The sequence below is a fragment of the Adelges cooleyi genome, unplaced genomic scaffold, assembly GCF_023614345.1.
Source record: "Adelges cooleyi isolate 19-005CV unplaced genomic scaffold, UGA_ACOO_1.1 ACOO_flye_CR_arks_rails_tigmint_CR_PRNA_14, whole genome shotgun sequence".
Lineage (NCBI taxonomy): Eukaryota > Metazoa > Arthropoda > Insecta > Hemiptera > Adelgidae > Adelges > Adelges cooleyi.
The window spans coordinates 582,102-601,598 of record NW_026095795.1 but is presented as its reverse complement, the minus strand read 5'-3'; the positions used below and the strand labels follow the sequence as shown (position 1 = coordinate 601,598).

The 19,497-nt window shown below is 31.4% G+C and overlaps 2 protein-coding genes across 2 annotated transcripts; one reads left to right on the top strand and one right to left on the bottom strand.

The window, feature by feature from the left end:
* The first annotated feature begins 625 nt into the window (after positions 1–625).
* Positions 626–3,643, top strand: LOC126847976 (alpha-tocopherol transfer protein-like). The gene is made up of 6 exons (XM_050588439.1): positions 626–877; positions 1,001–1,178; positions 1,271–1,520; positions 2,413–2,523; positions 2,585–2,690; positions 3,099–3,643. Exons 1-6 carry the CDS (start codon positions 730–732, stop codon positions 3,254–3,256), a joined length of 951 nt encoding a protein of 316 aa, XP_050444396.1. The 5' UTR covers positions 626–729; the 3' UTR covers positions 3,257–3,643.
* Positions 3,644–11,394: 7,751 nt separating this feature from the next.
* Positions 11,395–16,651, bottom strand: LOC126847973 (very-long-chain 3-oxoacyl-CoA reductase-like). Its single transcript, XM_050588435.1, has 7 exons — positions 16,314–16,651; positions 15,711–15,966; positions 14,739–14,785; positions 14,558–14,633; positions 13,352–13,695; positions 11,857–12,072; positions 11,395–11,700 (listed from the first exon to the last, which is right to left on the bottom strand). The coding sequence occupies exons 2-7, from the start codon at positions 15,877–15,879 to the stop codon at positions 11,566–11,568; spliced, it is 987 nt and encodes a 328-aa protein (XP_050444392.1). The 5' UTR covers positions 15,880–15,966; positions 16,314–16,651; the 3' UTR covers positions 11,395–11,565.
* Between the last annotated feature and the right edge of the window lie 2,846 nt (positions 16,652–19,497).

Below are 19,497 nucleotides of genomic sequence, written 5' to 3'. Positions count from 1 at the left end.
AATATTATTGTTTTTAGACCTAAGTCTAGAAATATTTTAGAATTATTAGACCCTCTTCAATGGGAAGAAGACTTATCGTACATTCACGCTCGTGAAAATTTAAAAAAGTTAAAAGTTATAAACTATGCAGTAGAGAGTTACGCTAATTTAAAAGTTTAATGATGTTGTAACTAAAAATGATGATCAGCAACAAAACTTGTTGCAAGTTATTGAATAGTACAGAAAAGAGTTTCCTGAGGCAACACAATCCGGTATTATAAAAGAAAATTTGTAAATTGTGCATATATTTGTTTGTCTATGATTGTTAAGTATTCTACATAGTTTAAAAAAAAGTTTCATGACTAGAATTGTTTTTTATTGATTTTACAATGTTTTATTTTTGTTGCAATTGGTTTTTATTATTTTACCATAAAAAAAAAAAATTTATTATAATAAACTAATAAAAAAAATAAAATTACTTATACTTGCAAATTAAGAACAATGTTAACATTAAGATAATAATGCTTGTTATATAAGAAGTTAAATTTATTCGCTAGGGAAAAAATCAACCTTGTTTATTGTCTCTTTGTTAATAAAACCTAAACGTCGTTAAAGAAATAGTGTATATTATACCATTCATAGTCTACCGAGTACCGTGCTGGTATACGCAATAAAAGTTTCTAACTAGTATGTTAAATGAATCTTTAATATCTTTAAGATTGCGTGTAAATTACCAGGAATTCAATAGCAATGGAAACTAATACATTGGTACTTCCAACACCAAGCACAATCAGTAAAATCTATAGCGACTTGGGTACTTCTGAGACACAAATAGATCTAGACGTGAAACTTCTAAAAGAATGGATGCGAAAACAGCCTCACCTTCCGAACCCAGACGGTAAAATATATTATTTTTAGATACATTTTTTTTCCAAAAACATTTTTTTTCCAAAAACATTTTTTTTTCGTAGCAATATTATGCTAAAAATATCACACACCAAACAATAAATTTATTTATTAGATGCGGGAAAGATAATAGATGAAAAACGAATCAAAATGTTTTTGATCATGTGCAAGAATAGTTTGGAGAAAACCAAAGTAAAGTTGGACCAGTATTACTCTATAAAGGTCTTATTACCAGAATACTCCTCTAATTTGGATCCGACTTCTCCAGAGATACTTCAAGCAATGAAAATATGGTCAGTATCATACTTTTATATTATATTTTGATTAAACGTTCCTAAATAACATGAATAATTTACTAATATTTAATTATCATCTTTTTTTTTAGTTCCAATGTTCCGTTACCAAACCCTACACATGAAGGCCACAGAGTTAGCGTGTTTTGTCTTAGAAATGAAGATGTCGATAAATATGTGTTTAATGACGCGGTTAAATTGTGTGCGATGACATTTGATCTGAGAATCGCCAAGTTAGACAGCTTTAATAAGAATATATTCATATTTGATTCGAACAATTGTTCAATGAATCACGTAACAGCTATGTTACCCAATACTAAGAAATTATTTGGAAGTGCATTTGTAAGTATTTTTTTTAAATATAAAAGTAAAGAACGAATTTATTAATTAATTTATATATATAAATATAGATATATATACTTGTTATTTAAGAACTAAACATAACTATTTAAATTTACTAGAGGGATTCAAAAAATTTGATCCGTTTTATGAACACTCATTAAATAATGAAAGTGTACATATACTTCAAATTTAAATTTTATATTCTGGAGTTATTACTTCTGTGACTTATATTCAGAAAATCAAAATGTAAGGACACACGTACGTTACCATTTATGTTTCAGGCTATTATAAATTAGGCTATAATAAGGATTAATACATATTTACACAGCTTACATAGTTGACGCTACACTGTAAATATTATCTTTATTTTTTGTGCTATATATCTAAATATAGCTCTATTAGAGTTAAAACAAATAATTTTTTGGACATCGTTAGTGTATTTCGAGTGACATCACGGTACAGCTTCTGAACATTTAGCCTGATAGATAATTATTGATAATTATACATGTATTTATAATATTCTTCAACCCTTTCCGTGGATTAGCGTTAATTGTATACATTTGAAGTTGTTTTTAGATATTGTACTATATAGGTCTGTATTAGGAAAAAAATCAAGTATTATTTTAATAAAGTTTTTCGTGTATAAAAAATTATTCATTATTGAGGGTTATTATTTGGATTGTTTTAAAAAAATTATATTAATTTAATAGTTTAGTGATTTTTTAATAAAATAAACTTTCGAAATATAAAATGATGTTATAAATTAATTATTAGTTATAGTTCACAATATGTATATATTAATTACATATTGTGAATATATATAGTAAATATTATTCACAACAAATAGGTGTATAATGTCATATTCGTATTATATATGTATTATTATGTTTAGGTGGCATACCCTATTCGGATACATGAAATACATGTAATCAATCATAAAAGTTTCCTACAACCATTAACTAATATATCATTAAAGCTTGTAAAAAAAAAAATTGCCGACAGGGTAAATTAATCATATTTTATGAGTTATTTAGAATTATCTCAATGACATATTAATATTTTAGGTGTTTTTTCACAAATCCATTGAAGAATTGAAAAATTACATTGATCCTAGTATTCTTCCACCTAACTACGGAGGAACTTTTCCAAAAACGTTGGACGAAATAATAGGTAAGTGTCCTGGTTAGATTTAAAATCCCTTAAATTACCTTAAATATTATATGTAACATTGTAATGTAATTACATTTTTGGTATAAAAAGCAGTCAAGTTAGTCTTAGGTGTCATTAGCAAATTACAAATCAGCAATTAATAAATCAATGCGGTTAGTTCAAATTCATATTAGTCAAAAAATATAAATTTATTTAGTATAATATAAGTATGAGGATGGACGGTCACAAACGGCGAAGAAACTACTATAGCTTCTCATGCCTGAAGGTCGTTTGTTATAATTGAATAATTTATCATATTTCACCAAATTCCACCTAGTATACAGTGTATGATTTATTCATTTTATTATACACGAATGTCCAATGTTAAATAATCTGATTTGTATAAAAATGTATATATTTGAATTTCAGATGAATGGCATAATGAGTTGATAAGGCACCGAGAATGGCTAATAACCCAATCGACAATTGTTGCAGATAATAGTAAACGGCCAAAAAATTCCAATAACATCTTGGATAGTACTGGAAACGCAATCGAAGGCTCTTTTAGGACATTAGAAGTGGATTAGTTATGATTCAATACTCAGTTAATATAAGTTTGCTATTTTGTCATGAAACCATTATGCATATGATGAAGATTTCTTGACAACATAATTGTACTATCGTTTACTTAAAATCTATTTTTCTAATCGAAAAATATTTCTTAAATACCATTTTTTCTCATTATTTATGTCCAATTTAGATACAATGTTAACATTAATTACTTCTTTGTAATAAAATAAATGGAGGTGTATGTTTTATATGGTACGTATACCCCCATTTGTTATATTTTGTCTTATTTTTGGGGAAAAAAGTAATTGTACGTTATGAGGTGAAATTATTATTTGATGTTGTTATTTAAATTTAAGTTACTACGTTATTTTCTTGTAATAAAACAAATGGTGGTACATACGATATGTGGGTAATTTATTATTTAAAACAATTAATTATTATTGGTTTGTTAATAAATTTACAATTATAATATTTTTTTTTTTATTTATTATATTTTTTAAAAAATGTTTACAGTCAGGTGTAGATCGTGATTTTTTTCTTTAACAACATATCTTATATTTTGATTACCTAGGATAATTAGGTCATATTGGTTATCTTAACAAATAGTTAGCTGATGACTGAATACTGTAAAAAAAAAATATATATAAAAAGTGACAACCTGAAATTAATTTCTAGGAAAATGATTGGAAAATTGTAAGTTGATCAAACATTTTATTAACATGACATTGGGGACTCTATATCAGTGTTATATATTAATTGAAAAAAACTTGACTCATATAATTAAACAAAAAGGTAATCCTATACGAAATTGAATATCGAGGCATTTCCTAAATAAGTTGAACATATTAAATTTTGGCTTAACCTTCCACGGGCAAGGCTTTTTCAACTAAAATTTTAACGAAAGCTGGACGTGCACTGAGGTAAAGGTAATTCGTACGAAATAACTATAAAACAATTTTCAATTAAAAACATTTTAGTAAAAAATGTGACACTTTGTTCATAATGTTTAAAAAAATTGCAACTAAAATAGTGTTTTAACAAATAAAATGATTTCCGAAATTGAAAACATTTTCTCTTTGTATAAAGCCCACATGAAGCGTAGTAAAAATGTTGCAATAGCATGGCTGATTGTGCTCAGTGTTTGAAGTATTAACGTTTTAGTTTCCATTGCTATTGAAGCACTGGTAATTTACACACAATCTTCAAGCGTTATAAAGGATTATTTTGAAATACAAGTAAAAAACTAATATTGTGTATACCAACACGGTACTCGGTAGACTTAGAATGGTATAATATACACTACTTCTTTAACGACGTTTAGATTTTTTAGAAGTTTTATTAACAAAGAAACAACAAACAAGGTTGATTTTTTCCCAAGCGAATAAATGTAACTTCTTGTATAACAAGCATTATTATCTTAATATCATTGTTCTTAATTTGCAAGTATAAGTGTTTTATACGTAACCTAACCTAACCGATTTCTTCGTGTAGCAACTTTATAAATCAGAAATCATACCTGGAAGTTACTTTATCGGGCCAAAAAATAAAAAAATGTCACCCCTCCTCCATCAAAATCGATAAAAACACCTAAAAAGTTTACAAATTTTTCAACTTGAAAATACAACGCTCTATAACTTTTTTAAAAATAGTCGAAAATGTTCCAAATTTATATGAATTGTTTTTCAAACATAGTACTATCGATAAACGTTAACAAACCAATGAAATATCATAAACCTTTTCCCTTAGAAGAGATAGAATTTTTTTTCTTTGTTTCACTTTTTCAAGCAAAGTTTTTGAGATTTAGATCTAAAAATTAGACCGAAGGTAGATCTAAAATGGATCCACAACATATACAATTTTCACAAAAATCTGTTTTCAAATTTTTTTTTTATTTAGGAAAACCCCCAAAAATAGGGTAAATTTACACTTTGGCCGTAATCAGTTTCTAGGTTGCTATGTGTGAGTCAATGAACAGTCAACAGGTAATGAAAATATTTTCATTATATTGTTAATTACGATAAATGGGTAATTATGATAGTACGTTTTTATAGACAGACCCTTATCGTATCCACCCTACACAAGACTAAATATTAAATTTTAAGTACATTATTGCTGGTCTCACGATATCTTCTAAACCGCTATAACTGGTTTGAACATACTAAAATTTTAATTACAATACCAATAAATAATTTTACCCTTCATCGCAAATTTTTTTTCTTCTAAAAATCGATGCACCATATACAATTAGAAATGGATATTAAGAAAAATAGTATAAAATAAATATTTTTTCCTAAGAATAATTGAATTTAAGTAAACGAATATAACAATTATGCTGTCATGAAACAATGAGCATATACAAAATACTTGCACATAATAGTGCATGATGGTTTCTTGAAGAATTAGCCAACTTATATTGACTAAATCTTGAATCATTACTAATCGACTTCTAATTTCCTAAAAAAGCCTTCGATTGCGTTTATAGATCTACGGGCGTCGTGTGAAGGGGCTAAACAAAATTTAGAAAAACAATTTTTTTTCAATGATATGTAGTTATTGGTCACCCATCAATAAAAGTGAAGGGATCAAATATCTTAAGTATTTTTCCTAGGCTTTGAGGAACAAAAACTTATTCGATTCATTTAATTATTTTTTAGTGGCTCGCCTTTATAAGTGATAAACTATAGTAGTTACTTTGGCTTTCGGCATGCACCATGAATTAAAATATGAATCATAATAAAATCATTTTTATTGTTTTAAATAGATAAAGAGAAACTCACATCATAAGAGAAACAAAAAACCATGCGAAGCTAATGACACCTAAGACCGACTTGACGGCATTTTTATGCCATAAATATAACTTAATTCGTCCAAATTTCTCACAATTATTACTTTGAATTTGTATTGTCTACGTTTTGACATTATTTAGATCAAAATGAAATGTTTAACCACGCTGTATTAAAAATAATTTAATTTTCGATCTCCATTTGTCTTATTAAAGGGTATTTTGCTAGGTGTCCTAGCTTTGTTTTCCTTGGCCATTGTTACTATACATACTTATGTTATTGTCAGTACTCTCTAATTTAGATCTAGTTCTGCTGATAAATACCAACTACAATTTTACAATTCCCATCCCCATCCCCAACCCCATTCTATTGCTTTTTTCCATTCCATGTCTCACAACTGTCTTGACATGGATATGTCTTATGGGTCGGGTCATTGTGAAAATGTGTCCGTCACGTTTTGTGTAACAGTGTTGACATCATTATGGATTACGAAGGAGGGTGATGGATAGATCATGGAGGTGAATTAATAAAGATATACCTCCGGTTTTAAAATTCTTGAAAAGTGACTTGAAAATTCTGACAAAACGGGAATTTATAAACAATATATAACAATCATAGAAGCTCTAAACGATTTTCTATTTATTCAAAGTATTTAAATATTTATAATAATGCCACTTAGTGGATGTTGTGTTTGAAAATACTAATAGTTAAACGTTTCGAGAACGTGTTGGCGCACACCGTTGCTCGGTAGGTAAGTGTATGTAACTATGTTGTTTATTGAATTTAAAACATTGTTTTCGATGACATCCGAACAATGGAAAATCCTGTATTATTTATCACCTTGTTTGGCCTTTTTTTACGGGTTGCTAGTAATCTTACGGGTTATTTGTGTACCGGTTCGAATGGCGACAATTTGCATTTGAAATGCATAGAAACGCCTTGCAACGGGTCCGATTGTCAGACTATAGTCAAGTATCTAGACGAAGCCGGGCCCGACATAACCGTGGACGAGTCTAACAAAGTGGTGGTGAACTTGGAAATCGAAAAAATCAGCGATATTCATGTAAGCAGGACTTTGCACGTCGCTTATGATTTGGTAGGATCAAACTAATGTTGATTAATTGGATTCAGGTGTTTTATATTAGGCAAGTACGGATGAGCACAGACTTGAACAACACTATGCGTCGCTTGTTAAAACCGATTGTCCTTAAAGTTCAACTAAACAAACCTGGTCATATCTACCATCTGAAATGGATAAACGTAAGTTTTTTTATTATTTTTCACTCGCCGATTGCACTGACAAAGGTCCCAATATTATGTAGACATTTCTAATTGTTTAGTTCGTCAACGGAAAGCCGACGGAAGAAGTGATAAACAACGAAAATCGAGAAAACTACTTTGGCTGCAACGCGGGCAAAGACAATCCAACGTGTGGAACCCAATTTTATGGTCTAAGCGATCCGTTGCCGTTTACAGAAGTACATTTTAAAAATGAGCTGGAATGTGATAATAGCGGATTGAGATTAACAGTTAGTCGATTGACTTTGTAGGGATTTTGTTGTTCTTGCTCCGATGCCGTTAACCTGTCTCGTCAGCCCAGGCAGCTGTCAAGTGTTCATGATGTGAGTGACATGAAAGAAATTTGTAATACTCGTAAAGACGTTCAACCGAGAGGAGGGCAGCACTGTAAAAATATTAGCGCTCGCCCCGGTTACACTGATCCGCAAACCTATTATGAAAGCTCGCATTGTTTCAGATACAGTGACCTGTGGTAAGTACCAAAATGCAGTGTTGTTATATTCACAAATCGAATGCCGTCGTTTCTTGGGTATCAGGTACAACGTCTACGAAATAGAAGATCCCCAGGTATGTCTGCCCATAGCTCTGAACTTGTACGAAAAGAACGAACGCAACAATTGGGTCTCAAAGGATGCGCTTTCGAAGTCAGTTGTCTCGGTTTTGTTCTAAATGTTGACAATGTTGAAACTGTTGTTCTCTCGACAGATACACGCCGAAGAAACAAGTAATCGATAGCCAGCCGATCAACATGGCGAACGTTTTGGTACTCATACCGCAAGATGTGCCAATGTTTTATCAAAAGGGATTGCCTAAATTGGACGGTACTCGGATTCGTCAACCCTAGTCCCTTGACAAGCAGCAGGTTCGGTTTTCAACGGTTGTCATGGGATTTCTTTTTCAGCGTCCGCCAATAAATTACTGGTGGTCGACCGGAGCGACTTCACGCCGACCGGAAACGAGTGTAACAAAATCGGTGTCACGCAACAAGCATTTTACGAGCAACCGGACAGGTGCTATAAGCCGAGGGGAAGCTGCCTGAACGGACAACCCATCGACTTGTGGTTGGAGTCGGACAGCGATCGGCTATCGGGCCGTACAGCCCGGCATTTCATCGAACGGTATCTAGGAGATTCGGTTAACTTTGACAAGGACCGGATGACGATCGACAATTTCCCCGTGCAGGGCAACCAAGAACTGTCGATACAGGGTGTCGGCGAGATCGATCTAAACGTCAACACGGTTATCCAAAACAAGTGCGTGACGTTCATCACGGCCATTTTTAATCGCCTAATCGCGCCGTGCGCTTGCTGATGACCGCAGGGCTCAGGTGCAAATAAGCGAGATATTCGTCACGAGTTCGTCGATTTTGAACAAGATGCGCATACGTCTGTCACTGACGAACTTGGGCCTAGTGTCGAGCACGGTTTCCGTTAACCTGCTGTACTGGGACAAGAGATACAGGAAGGCGACGATCCATCCGCAGCAAACGGCAGAGTTCATGCTCGACTCCAGGACGTGTCCCGAAGACTTTTCCGGCGGAGTCGGTTAGCTCGTAGCGTTTACTTTTGGGCGGTGGGGATGTGTCGTTGTGGGTCTCGATAAAATTTCTCGATTTTTAGTTCAGTTGTTCGACAAGGCCATGAACAAACTGGCGTCCAGAGTGTTCATCGCGATTCCCGACTCCCGTTGTTACTGCCTGTGGCATTGGCAGTGCAAGTGTTTCCACGGCGACGACGGCGCCAAGGTATACAAGAAAAAGTCGGCCACGTTCTTGGACCAAAAGGAATACACCGAGGCCGGATTCCTCGGCGACGTGCCGGTAACCGCGTTCAACGAGATCATCGTACAACAGCACCACAAGATCGTCATCAGCCTGGTCGTTTTCGGCGTGTACGCGGCCTTCGCGTTCCTGCTGGGTTTCCTGAAAGCCATCTCGCCGTACAAGAGCCACTGGCTGTGGGTGGTCTACAGCAACGGCGTTTGGCTGCACGAGTTCCGTTGTTACAAAGAAGAGCAGCTGATAGGCTGTAAGGTGCAGCAAGACAGCAAGGGTTACGTCGTACATCCGTTCACCAAGTCCCGAAACATTCGACTGTTCGACAAGAGCAAAGAGTTCGCTATAAACATCATATTCTTCTACAGCTTGCCCGTGTGGCTATGCCTATATCTGATCATGCAGCCCAAAATCGTTCCGTATTGTTTGCTAAATGACACCCCGCGAAGTACAAAGCCGCCGTTACACTGTACGTTCAACGTAAGTACACATTTACAACATGCTATCGACACTCTATATTTATTATACCGTTGGTGGTTGATAAACACACTTTCCTAAACTCGGCACATTTCTTAATTGTCCTGACGCCACTTTCGCATTTTACAGATGCGATCCAGTGGATTCAATAGTTCAAAGACTAAGGTGAGTTTATCACTGGTATTCTGTTATTATTGATTGAGCTTTTATTTATATTCATATTGTACAATAATTACGTTACAGAATCAACCTCATACAAGATGACAATATCTCAAATACCGAATTATTCATGTAATTTTTTTTTCTCTTCTGTTATTTGAATAAATAAGTCATACCAAAAAAAAAAAAAATACATTATTTTTAATTTTACTAGCTTGACACGAGTTTACACTTTGAATAGGTTTAACTAGTTGACGGCCTTTGATTACTGTCGCTTTACTCGAGCATACCACAGCTATAGCGTGCCACTTTTAAAAATAGCATTTGAAAATAAGTAAAATACAGAATTAATATGGTACTTTTAATTTATATAACATAACAATACAGTTTTCAGCTATTTTGGTTATCGAATATTTTAGTAATGGATATTTTTACCTGCTATAAATATACTTATAGAGTACAGATCCAATTTTTGTAGTAGTTATTAACTAAGTACTGTAGTGTGCAAAACGATCCAGCTTTAATTATTAACAGTTTTTTTTTGCTACTCTGACTGCTACTTAAAAAGGTCACCTACTGTTTTTTACCTATAAAAATACTATATTAAATCAAATTTTTAAGGAAAGTTATGTACGTGCCATCATAGCATATCATCCAATGTTTAATTATAACATTGTTCTCCCCTTCCCCCTTTTTTCTGTTTAAAAAACATATTAAAACAATCATTATCAATTATGGTTTTTTACGAAATTCAACTCTACAAAAAAGCGAATTAAAACTTACTCGCCCAAACAAGAAAAGAAAAAAAATCACTACCTGCAATTAAAGTCATGGTATTAGTTTAAAACTAAATAATGCTATAATTAAGTTGCTTAACCGAAAAATAAAAATATGAATTTGAAGTTTATTAATAAAGCAAGTACAGTTCAAATCAAGCACAATTTAAGCCAGTACAACTAATTCCAATCCCCCCTAACTTCTAAAAATATTGTTACTTTGAAATTTTAAACTTTTGCTTAAACAAAATTAAAAAATAGCCACAAAAGGTCAAGACAAGTATTTAATGAATATATATATATATATATAAATTACAACAAATATAATAAGTAATAACCAATGCGAATTAATTGATTGTGCCAACTTTACTTACAATTAGTGTTATGCGATTGGCTATTATACTTGGCTGTAGTTAAACGATAATTAAGGTTGCTTATATGATTTTTAATTTAGACTGAAAGACGGAGGTATCCAAGTTAAATATGTTAAATACATCTTATTGAATAGTATGAAATTAGTTGAGTACAGGCAACAAAGCATAACATATTTTTTTAATGTTTTTTTTAATGAAATGCTAATATAAAACCAAGTCTATGCTACTTTTAAGTAAACTTCAAGGAATGAAGGTAAATTTTCTCTAAGAACTGAAAAATATAGTAAACTTTATACTTACAGGGTACAAAAAAATAATATCACCTACTACAATTTCTATGTAATTTGTTGCTCAATTAACTCACCACCAATGTTGTCATACTTTTTCGTCTTCGAAGCTCATACAATCGAAGGTTCACATAATAGTTGAAAATGGCATTACTAATAAAATGTATTCATTTAATTATCCATTTTTAATTATCGTATATTGTTGTGAAAATACATAATTAAAGTATTCTTATACTGCTTTAACTAGCACGTTATAATTATAAAGTAATAACACATCATTCTTGCTTTATTGAAATTAAATAAATAATAAAATTGTATAAAACAATTGTTTTACAATGAAAGTACCAGTTTAATACGAATAATATGTGTATAATTCGTTTCCATAAGCAATTGTTTTTTATTCCTTCAAGTTCTTTTGTTCTTTGCGAACCATTTGTTTTTTTAATCTTTCACGAGCTGCGAGTAAAACTTTAATTTCTATTTTAGCTAAAAATGGACGACATATGCCTTCAGCCAGTTGAATACATTTCATCTAAAACAGTTTTAACAATACACGTGTATATATATATATATTAGTTATTAGATAGGAGATTGCAAATTTTAACGGTGTAATGACGTCCATAGGCCGTACAACACCCAAAAGCTATGTTATTATTTTAATATAATATTCAATGTCCATTGTACGTACGAAAACAGAGTGTGGAAAATATCCTGCGGTTACGTTTTTGATGCCGGTAGTCTGAAGAGCTGATTGGACAAACGTTTCGGCACTAGGGATCACCAGTGACGCCTTTCTGATTTTGCTCATGTTGGTTGCGACGAAACCAGGTGTAACACACTGTACAATAATACCGTGTCGGTTGTACTCGGTAGCCAAGTCGATGCTGAACTTGTTGACAAACGCCTACGGGATATATGTATTTGAAATGCGGCGAATCTTTCATGTTATTAATGTTTATTTAATATTTTTAGTTTGGTAACGGGAAAATCCGGATTTTCTAAAGTTCTAAAATCCGGATTTTTAAACTTCGGAATCCGAAATCCGGAGTTAATGAATTCCAACTTCGGAATCCGGAATTTTGTTGTAAATCCGGATTTCGAAGTTTTCCTTTTAAATCCGTAGACCGGATTTTTAATTTTCTTCTAATAATAAATTAAGGGTATACAGGGTGATATTTTTATCATGGGCCACTCAATATCTCATAGGGTTTAACAAGAAATTAAAATGTTTTTTTTTTTCATACTGTTTTTACATAATGTGATCTCAATTTTTCACAACTTTTTATTTTTTATTTTTACTCCCTCCCAACTTGACAGCGACTTGTAAATTTTGAATGGTGACGTGTATTATATTTTATTAACTTTTTTAAATTGGGAATACCAGTTTCGGTTAACTATTTTTGAAGTTATTGAAGTTTCAAGTTTAGGGCAGGAGAAAAGGTGGAGTGTAGTATTATTTTTATCTGCAAGCAAGTGCTTGCAAGTCTCCTACCATCCTAACTTTTGAACAATTATGCAAAACTGGTTATGAACCAGTCAAAAATCTTAGTACATTATTCTAAATTTAAAAAGTTAATCAAAAATACGCGTTACCATTTAAGTTTCAAAAATTGCTATCAAAAATAATTGGGACAAATTGAGATGACATTGTATAAAACCCACATGCAAAAAAATATTTTAATTTCTTATTTAGCCCATGATAAAAAAATCACTCTGCGTTAGTTTTGACCAATTACCATCGACAGTCATTTCTTATTAATAGTAAGGTTTTTACTTAATATGTAAAAACCTACAAAAATATAACTAAAATAACTATTAAATGTTTTTAATACATCACAAATAGTGAAAATTGTAACACAGAACACTTATAATATGAAAGTTAAAATTTATTAGAAACACAAGACTTGAGTTAATTTAGTCGAAGGGGTCCGATAATAGCATTCCATAGAGGATTATAAGTCGACTAATTTAAAAAAAACGTGGTCATGCTGAACGAGTCAGCTAACAGTTTCTGAAGTTGAAACTATGAAATCCGGATTTGTTATTCGATCCGGATTCTTCGTGAAATCCGGATTTTTTTTTTTTGTTGGACTTCGAAATTCCAAAAAACCAAATTTCATGAAAATCCAAATTTTTTTTTCCCATCACTAAATTATTAATGAGTTTAATTTAATGTTAGATACCTTGGTAGCACCGTAAACCGTTAACAACGGAGACGGTAATTCGGCCGACGCTGATGACACGTTTACGATTACTCCCCGACGGCGATGGACCATACCAGGCATAACTATCCTGCACATGTTTACCACCGACACGATATTGCATTTGATGATGTTATCGTACAGCGGATCGTTTTGGTCGAAGTTCAAAAAGTAATCCGGATAGGGATTGCACAGTCCAACGTTGTTGATCAACGTTCCTACATCCAAGTCCCGCAGTTCTTTTGCCACACGGTCGTACATGGCATCAGGGTTGTTGTCGGTGAAATCCACTTCTATGATTTTCGCGTTCACTCCGTATTTGTTTCCTAACATTCAAACAGCTAGTGTATTGATAACAATAGTTTCCATTTATTTAATAATAAATGTAGGCACGCCAACTAGGCAATTTGTGTAGTACATTTTTTTGCAATAATTCTACAGCAATGTAGATTTTACACCTCTTTAGTTTAGTCGTTGGGTCAAAGAAAATGTAAAAATCTTTATCTAAATTACACGAACTTGTACGACGGTTAACTGGAGCGAAAATTGTTGGTTTCTAAATATTTGGTAAAAATGGGATAGACTACTGAAATATAAATTTGAACTGAGACAGAAATCCGGATATCGTATAGACAATTAAATGGAGAATTGCAAATTATCCGGATTTATTTTTTTATTTCAAGTTAATGTAACCAGCTACCTTTACAAAACGTGTATGTGCCTACATTTATAATGTACTTTATTGAAAGCAATAACGTAATTAGTTAATTAGGTAAAAAAATATCCAGAAAATTTGCCAGTTTGCCGGATAGTAGCTGATAAGTCTGAATATTAACAACATTAGTGTGAAATTGCTTTAAGGTTCAATTTTATAATCATTATAAGTATGGTTTTTGCAATCATACGAAAAACAATTTGCAATTTATAATAAATGCATTGAATGTAACCGATTCAACTTCCTGAAAATTTACTCGGTCACAAGTTTACAAGTCTTAGGTGGAAAAACTTTCTATTTCATCTCCTTGTGATTTATTTGAAAAATGTTTTGTTTTTTGGTATGTAACAATATTCATAAGTGCGTTATTAATTGCCTAAACTCAGCGCCCGCTTTGTAATACACATAGTTCATAATTCAATCCTAACAGCATTATAATGTTGACAATTGGGTTCATCTTATTCTTTACTTACTTATTACATCGGCCGTACTCTCCAATTTGGATCTAGTCCTGCTGATGAGTACCACATCCATACCTTTACCGGCCAACTACAAAAGATGGGTTAAAATGTCGAATGAATATATATTTTTTTAAATTAAACAATATATATATATATATATTGTTTTATTAGTCAAGTACTAATGTCCGCATACCTGTTCGGCATATTGTTTTCCAATTCCATCAGTAGAACCTGTTATAACTATAATAAACAATGCAAATTAAATTGATTTTGATGTTACTATGCAACTTAATGCATCAACTGTATTTTTTATATCATAAAAACGCTAACATATATTTAGTGGTAAAATAACTTCGACAGTGGAAAAATCAGTAAAAAATACATCTTTCTATGGACAATTAAAGATGCTAGTACAGCATTAATCAGAATATTATAAAATGAATCAAAGTTTGAAATTGGTTTTTTTACCCGAAGATCAATACAACCAACCGTTTGAAAGGTAGCAAATGACTTATTTATTAATATTATATATAATTAATTACATTTCAAATTGAACATTAGCTCACTGTTATCAGCTTAGACTTTAGCAGTATTAATTTGAGAGTCATAACATTTGTGCAATATATTTGATATGTTTTTATGGATAATTATAGATAAGCCAGTTATTAATTTGCTATCCAAAGATCAAGACAACCAACCATATTGTTAGCTGCTTGATCGATTAAATCGGTACCATAAAATCTGTAATAGTCGAAAATTTAATCATATTTATTTATTCGACTGACAATATTTTAAAATTAACAGAATGTTACAAAAATACACAATTGAAATATACTAATACGGGTTCAATATAGGAGGACTATAAAAGTATTTATGAACTTGACCAGAGAAGCTCTGAAATGGATGATATAATAATAATAATGATTATCGTTATTATTGTTATTTTTAATTATAACTAAATTATGCGTTTTGCATAAAACCTAGAGATACAATATTCTAACAACATTTTTAAATAATACCGTGAACTTTTTTTGATGGCTTTAAATGAAACAAAAATGTGGTTAATCATTTTTAATAGTGATTACTTTTTTGATCAAATGCTCGTATACAGTTTTTTTTTTCAAGCAGTTTATTGTTATACGACGCGCTGTACGAAATAGTTTACCTGCCCATTTTCCAGTTTTCTTAAAGTCGACGTTGAAATGTAGAAACGGTGCAAGAAGCTCTTGATATGAGAATTTTAGTACGAACCGCGTTAGCTTAAGACATATTACACAAATAAAAACGAATCCTATGATTTCCACAGTGTTCATTGAACTGAAGCAACATGCCATAGTGATTGGTAACGATCAATTTTTAACAGAAAAATGTATTCAAACCTAATAATTTGCGGTGGACATCACAAACTAATTTTTAAGTTTCTGAAATGAACACAACCGAGTATTAACTGTTAGTTGCCAATAGGGCCATTCAATGTATAATCAACATCATCTTTTTTTTTAAATTTTTTTTACAATGGAGTATACTTGTGTAATGGCGAAATGTAGGCACCTACTTTGTTCACAGCTAAATTCATACTTTTTTCCACATTTTAAACCCAAATATAATAAAAAAATATTACAATTTTTATAGTTGTTTACGACTGATATATCAGTATTTAGAATTTGTAATAATAATTATGGTTAAATAAAAAAAGAGAAAAGCCGTGGATACGAACACCTTGTTGATTATAAATTCGGAATGACCCAACAGTGTTGTCGATACCTACCTGTCCATTATTTGAATATGGAATAATTTAATAAATAAAAATATTAAATAAAAACGCTCGAGTGTAAAAAAACTGAGAAGAGTAAACGAAACACACGGTAGAAAATTTTTATACTAACAAAATTTTACAAAAAAAAATGCCTCTCTATAGTTTTTAACCTATCGACTGCGGTATTGATTTGAGAAAATTATTGTTTTGTCGACAAAGTTTGACCCCTCTTGAACAAACGCACTACTAACCCACCTATAATGCTTTTTCCGCCTATCCAAAATGTGTGCATACATAATTACCCGTGTCGTTGGAAACATGTAATGAATTAATGACTTGTTGTTTTTAACACAATGAAACGCCCGTGTGGTTCTAATGAGGTTTTTCACTAATCGAAACGACTTAGTTGATCAAATGCAAAACATCAGCTAAACACTTCAATTTATTTAACGATCTAGCTGCTAATATTGTGTACATTGTCAGTCAACCTTAGGTTAAATGATTTGTCGACCTTTAGCTCATATTTATCTCGTTAATTGCCCGTTGATAGGTATCGATATTTCCACCATGTTCCTACCAAATCCGAACCGACATTAGTCGGTAATAATTACATTTCAATTATTTTCAACCGTTTTATGACAGTATAATATAGCAGACCATTATATCTACATATACAGCGCATATCTTCAATGTATTAAAACTTCCATGGATTCAACTGTTAGTTTGATCATCCCCAATGATCTATCAATGTTGTCATTGTTTACTTGTTTGGCTGACGTTTAGAACCCCATTTTAGGGCAAATTTCTACTGTTTTTTTACTGACATGTGCTGGTAATGTTTAGATTGATAAAGATTGTTTGCTTGCTGCAAAAATGACTTTGCATTTTCATAGGTAGGTACCAAACATTACAAACTGCCAGAAAAGCTGTTTAGCGATGAGAGCAAACATTTTAGTAAATAGTTTTGACATTAAAAAATCGCCAAAACGGTTAATAACGAACCGTTTGCTTTCGGTACCTTCGCGAAAATACGTTTATTTATAGATTTAAGATAAGAGTTAAGTGATAAGAAAAATGTATAAGAGATTAGAGCTAAACACAGTCATATAAAATAAACTAGATTTCCAACTAGGAATAAGAATGGAAGTCGACGTCCGCCATTTATGTGGATTTGTGTATAAGATAATATATTATGCTTAGCAATCTAGTTTATTAAATATATCCGTGGAGCTAAGAGATAAGAGATTAGAGATAAGAAATAAGTGATAAGAGATAACATATCCATGATTCAATGTTTTTTCCGCGGAGAGAAGTAAATAACTAGGTTTTTTTTCGCGGTTTTTTGCACGACCACAAACATTACATCCAGTTCGATAAGGTAATAATTTTAAATAAAAATGCTAATTTTTAAAAAAAGGTGAGTATGAACCCTGCATAGGGGTCAAAACATCAGCAAACTAGGTAACGAAAAAATGGATGAATCCGAAAAAGATCAAACTAATAGGGGAACATGGGCCAAGTTAAGCACATGAAGTAAGATAAGACAACTGGATTCCTCCAAAGTCAGTGATAATTATTACTTCTGTAGTTTGGTTTTGTGTAGTATTATTAATAATTGATAAAGTATTCAAATGTATTGGTTTCATTCAAAACAAATATTAGCTTATGTGGGGCATAACGGGACTGTCCAATTTAAATTATAAATTTGTTTATTTTATTAAAGTACCTATCTTACCCAAGGTTCCCTTATCTACATCAGTTGTAATAATTATTGATCACATATTTTGCATAATATTTTGGTAATGTTGTTTTTATTCAAACAGCACAAACTAGAAAGGCGATTCAAAACAAATTTATAACTACTTAAAAATTAAATTTGAATTAATAATTTTTTTTTAATTCGGTGTTTGGTAATCTAAATATAATCTCCTTCTTAATTGTTCAGATGCTGCGCACAGTATACTTAAAATCTAATATAAAAATACAGTAAGTTGGTTTTGAAAGAATTTCCAACGTGTTTTAGAGTAATAACTTTTAAACGTCTAAAATTTAATCATAATAAACGATCTATAGAAAACAAACACAACAATATTTACTAATATTCATTCTTAATTCTGAAGTATAGCAATCTATATCAATACCAAAATTTCCTTATCTTACTATTGTTGCTGAATTGCAATTATCTTAATTACCTTATCAATTTAATATGTCCTTTTGAATATAACATATAAAGATGTACCACGTGGGTATGTTAGAGAAGTAGAAAATTACATATTATAAATAAGGCTTTACATTTTTTTATATCGGATTTTTTTTTTCAATATGGTTAATACAGTTTTGCAAAAATGGGACTCGGTTTGTTTTAACTGTTATTGTGTTGTTCGACCAGGCGGTATTTTTTTTATTTTTTTTTTTGTTAGTTTCATAAACAAATTTGTTGCATAGTAATTGTTTCACTAAATTATACCGCTGATGTATGCAAACATACAGACCAGGTGGTATGTGTTGCAATAGATTTTACGCATTGTTATCGTTCTCCAAAACAATTCCCATTGACAAGGCGGTTCTCAGTTTATTTCTTCGAGTAACGCGTTTTAAATAATATTTCTTTATGTCAACATTAAAAAAAAAAAAAAACACTAAAACCCTTATTTAAAACGGCATATTCAAAATCTGTATGTATAAAAAATTGTCACCTGACTTGATTGGCACTGTTTTAAATGAATTGATCTAAAGCCATTTAAAATAAGCCAACTAACATAAAAGTAAATGAACACTAAATTATAATTAACATGAGATTATAACGATACATTTAATTATTTGATTTTTAATAATTATCCATTGATTTAATCGTAAACCTGAGCCCACCAGTCGATTCCCCGCACAAATTAAAATAAAAACAGTGTGGCCAACTTGATTTGGTCAAAACATGAGATATGATGTGTTGCATCTCAAGCGACGTTAAAACTAGTTACAAAACTTTTCAAATAATGTTTTAATGGCAAAAATTCTATAAGAAAAAAGAAGACTTTGGTAGAAGTCATTTTGGGTAATTTTTTTTTATTAATTAAAATATTGAAATTAAAAATAACTTATACACAATGTTCACGCTGAGTAGAGTTTATATAAAAAAAATAAAAACTTTCAACTCTCCATATTTAATTGGGATAGACCTCGTGTATACCTTGTAAAAGTG

Excerpts from the sequence above, each read along its gene's own strand:
- LOC126847976 (XM_050588439.1), top strand. The coding sequence starts at position 730 with ATGGAAACTAATACATTGGTACTTCCAACACCAAGCACAATCAGTAAA. Across the intron at positions 1,521-2,412 it reads AATTATTTGGAAGTGCATTT|GTGGCATACCCTATTCGGAT; the intron begins GTAAGTATTTTT and ends TATTATGTTTAG. Across the intron at positions 2,691-3,098 it reads AACGTTGGACGAAATAATAG|ATGAATGGCATAATGAGTTG; the intron begins GTAAGTGTCCTG and ends TTTGAATTTCAG.
- LOC126847973 (XM_050588435.1), bottom strand. The coding sequence starts at position 15,879 with ATGGCATGTTGCTTCAGTTCAATGAACACTGTGGAAATCATAGGATTC. Across the intron at positions 13,696-14,557 it reads GAGTACGGCCGATGTAATAA|GAAACAAATACGGAGTGAAC; the intron begins GTAAGTAAAGAA and ends TTTGAATGTTAG. Across the intron at positions 11,701-11,856 it reads ATTTTCCACACTCTGTTTTC|ATGAAATGTATTCAACTGGC; the intron begins GTACGTACAATG and ends AAACTGTTTTAG.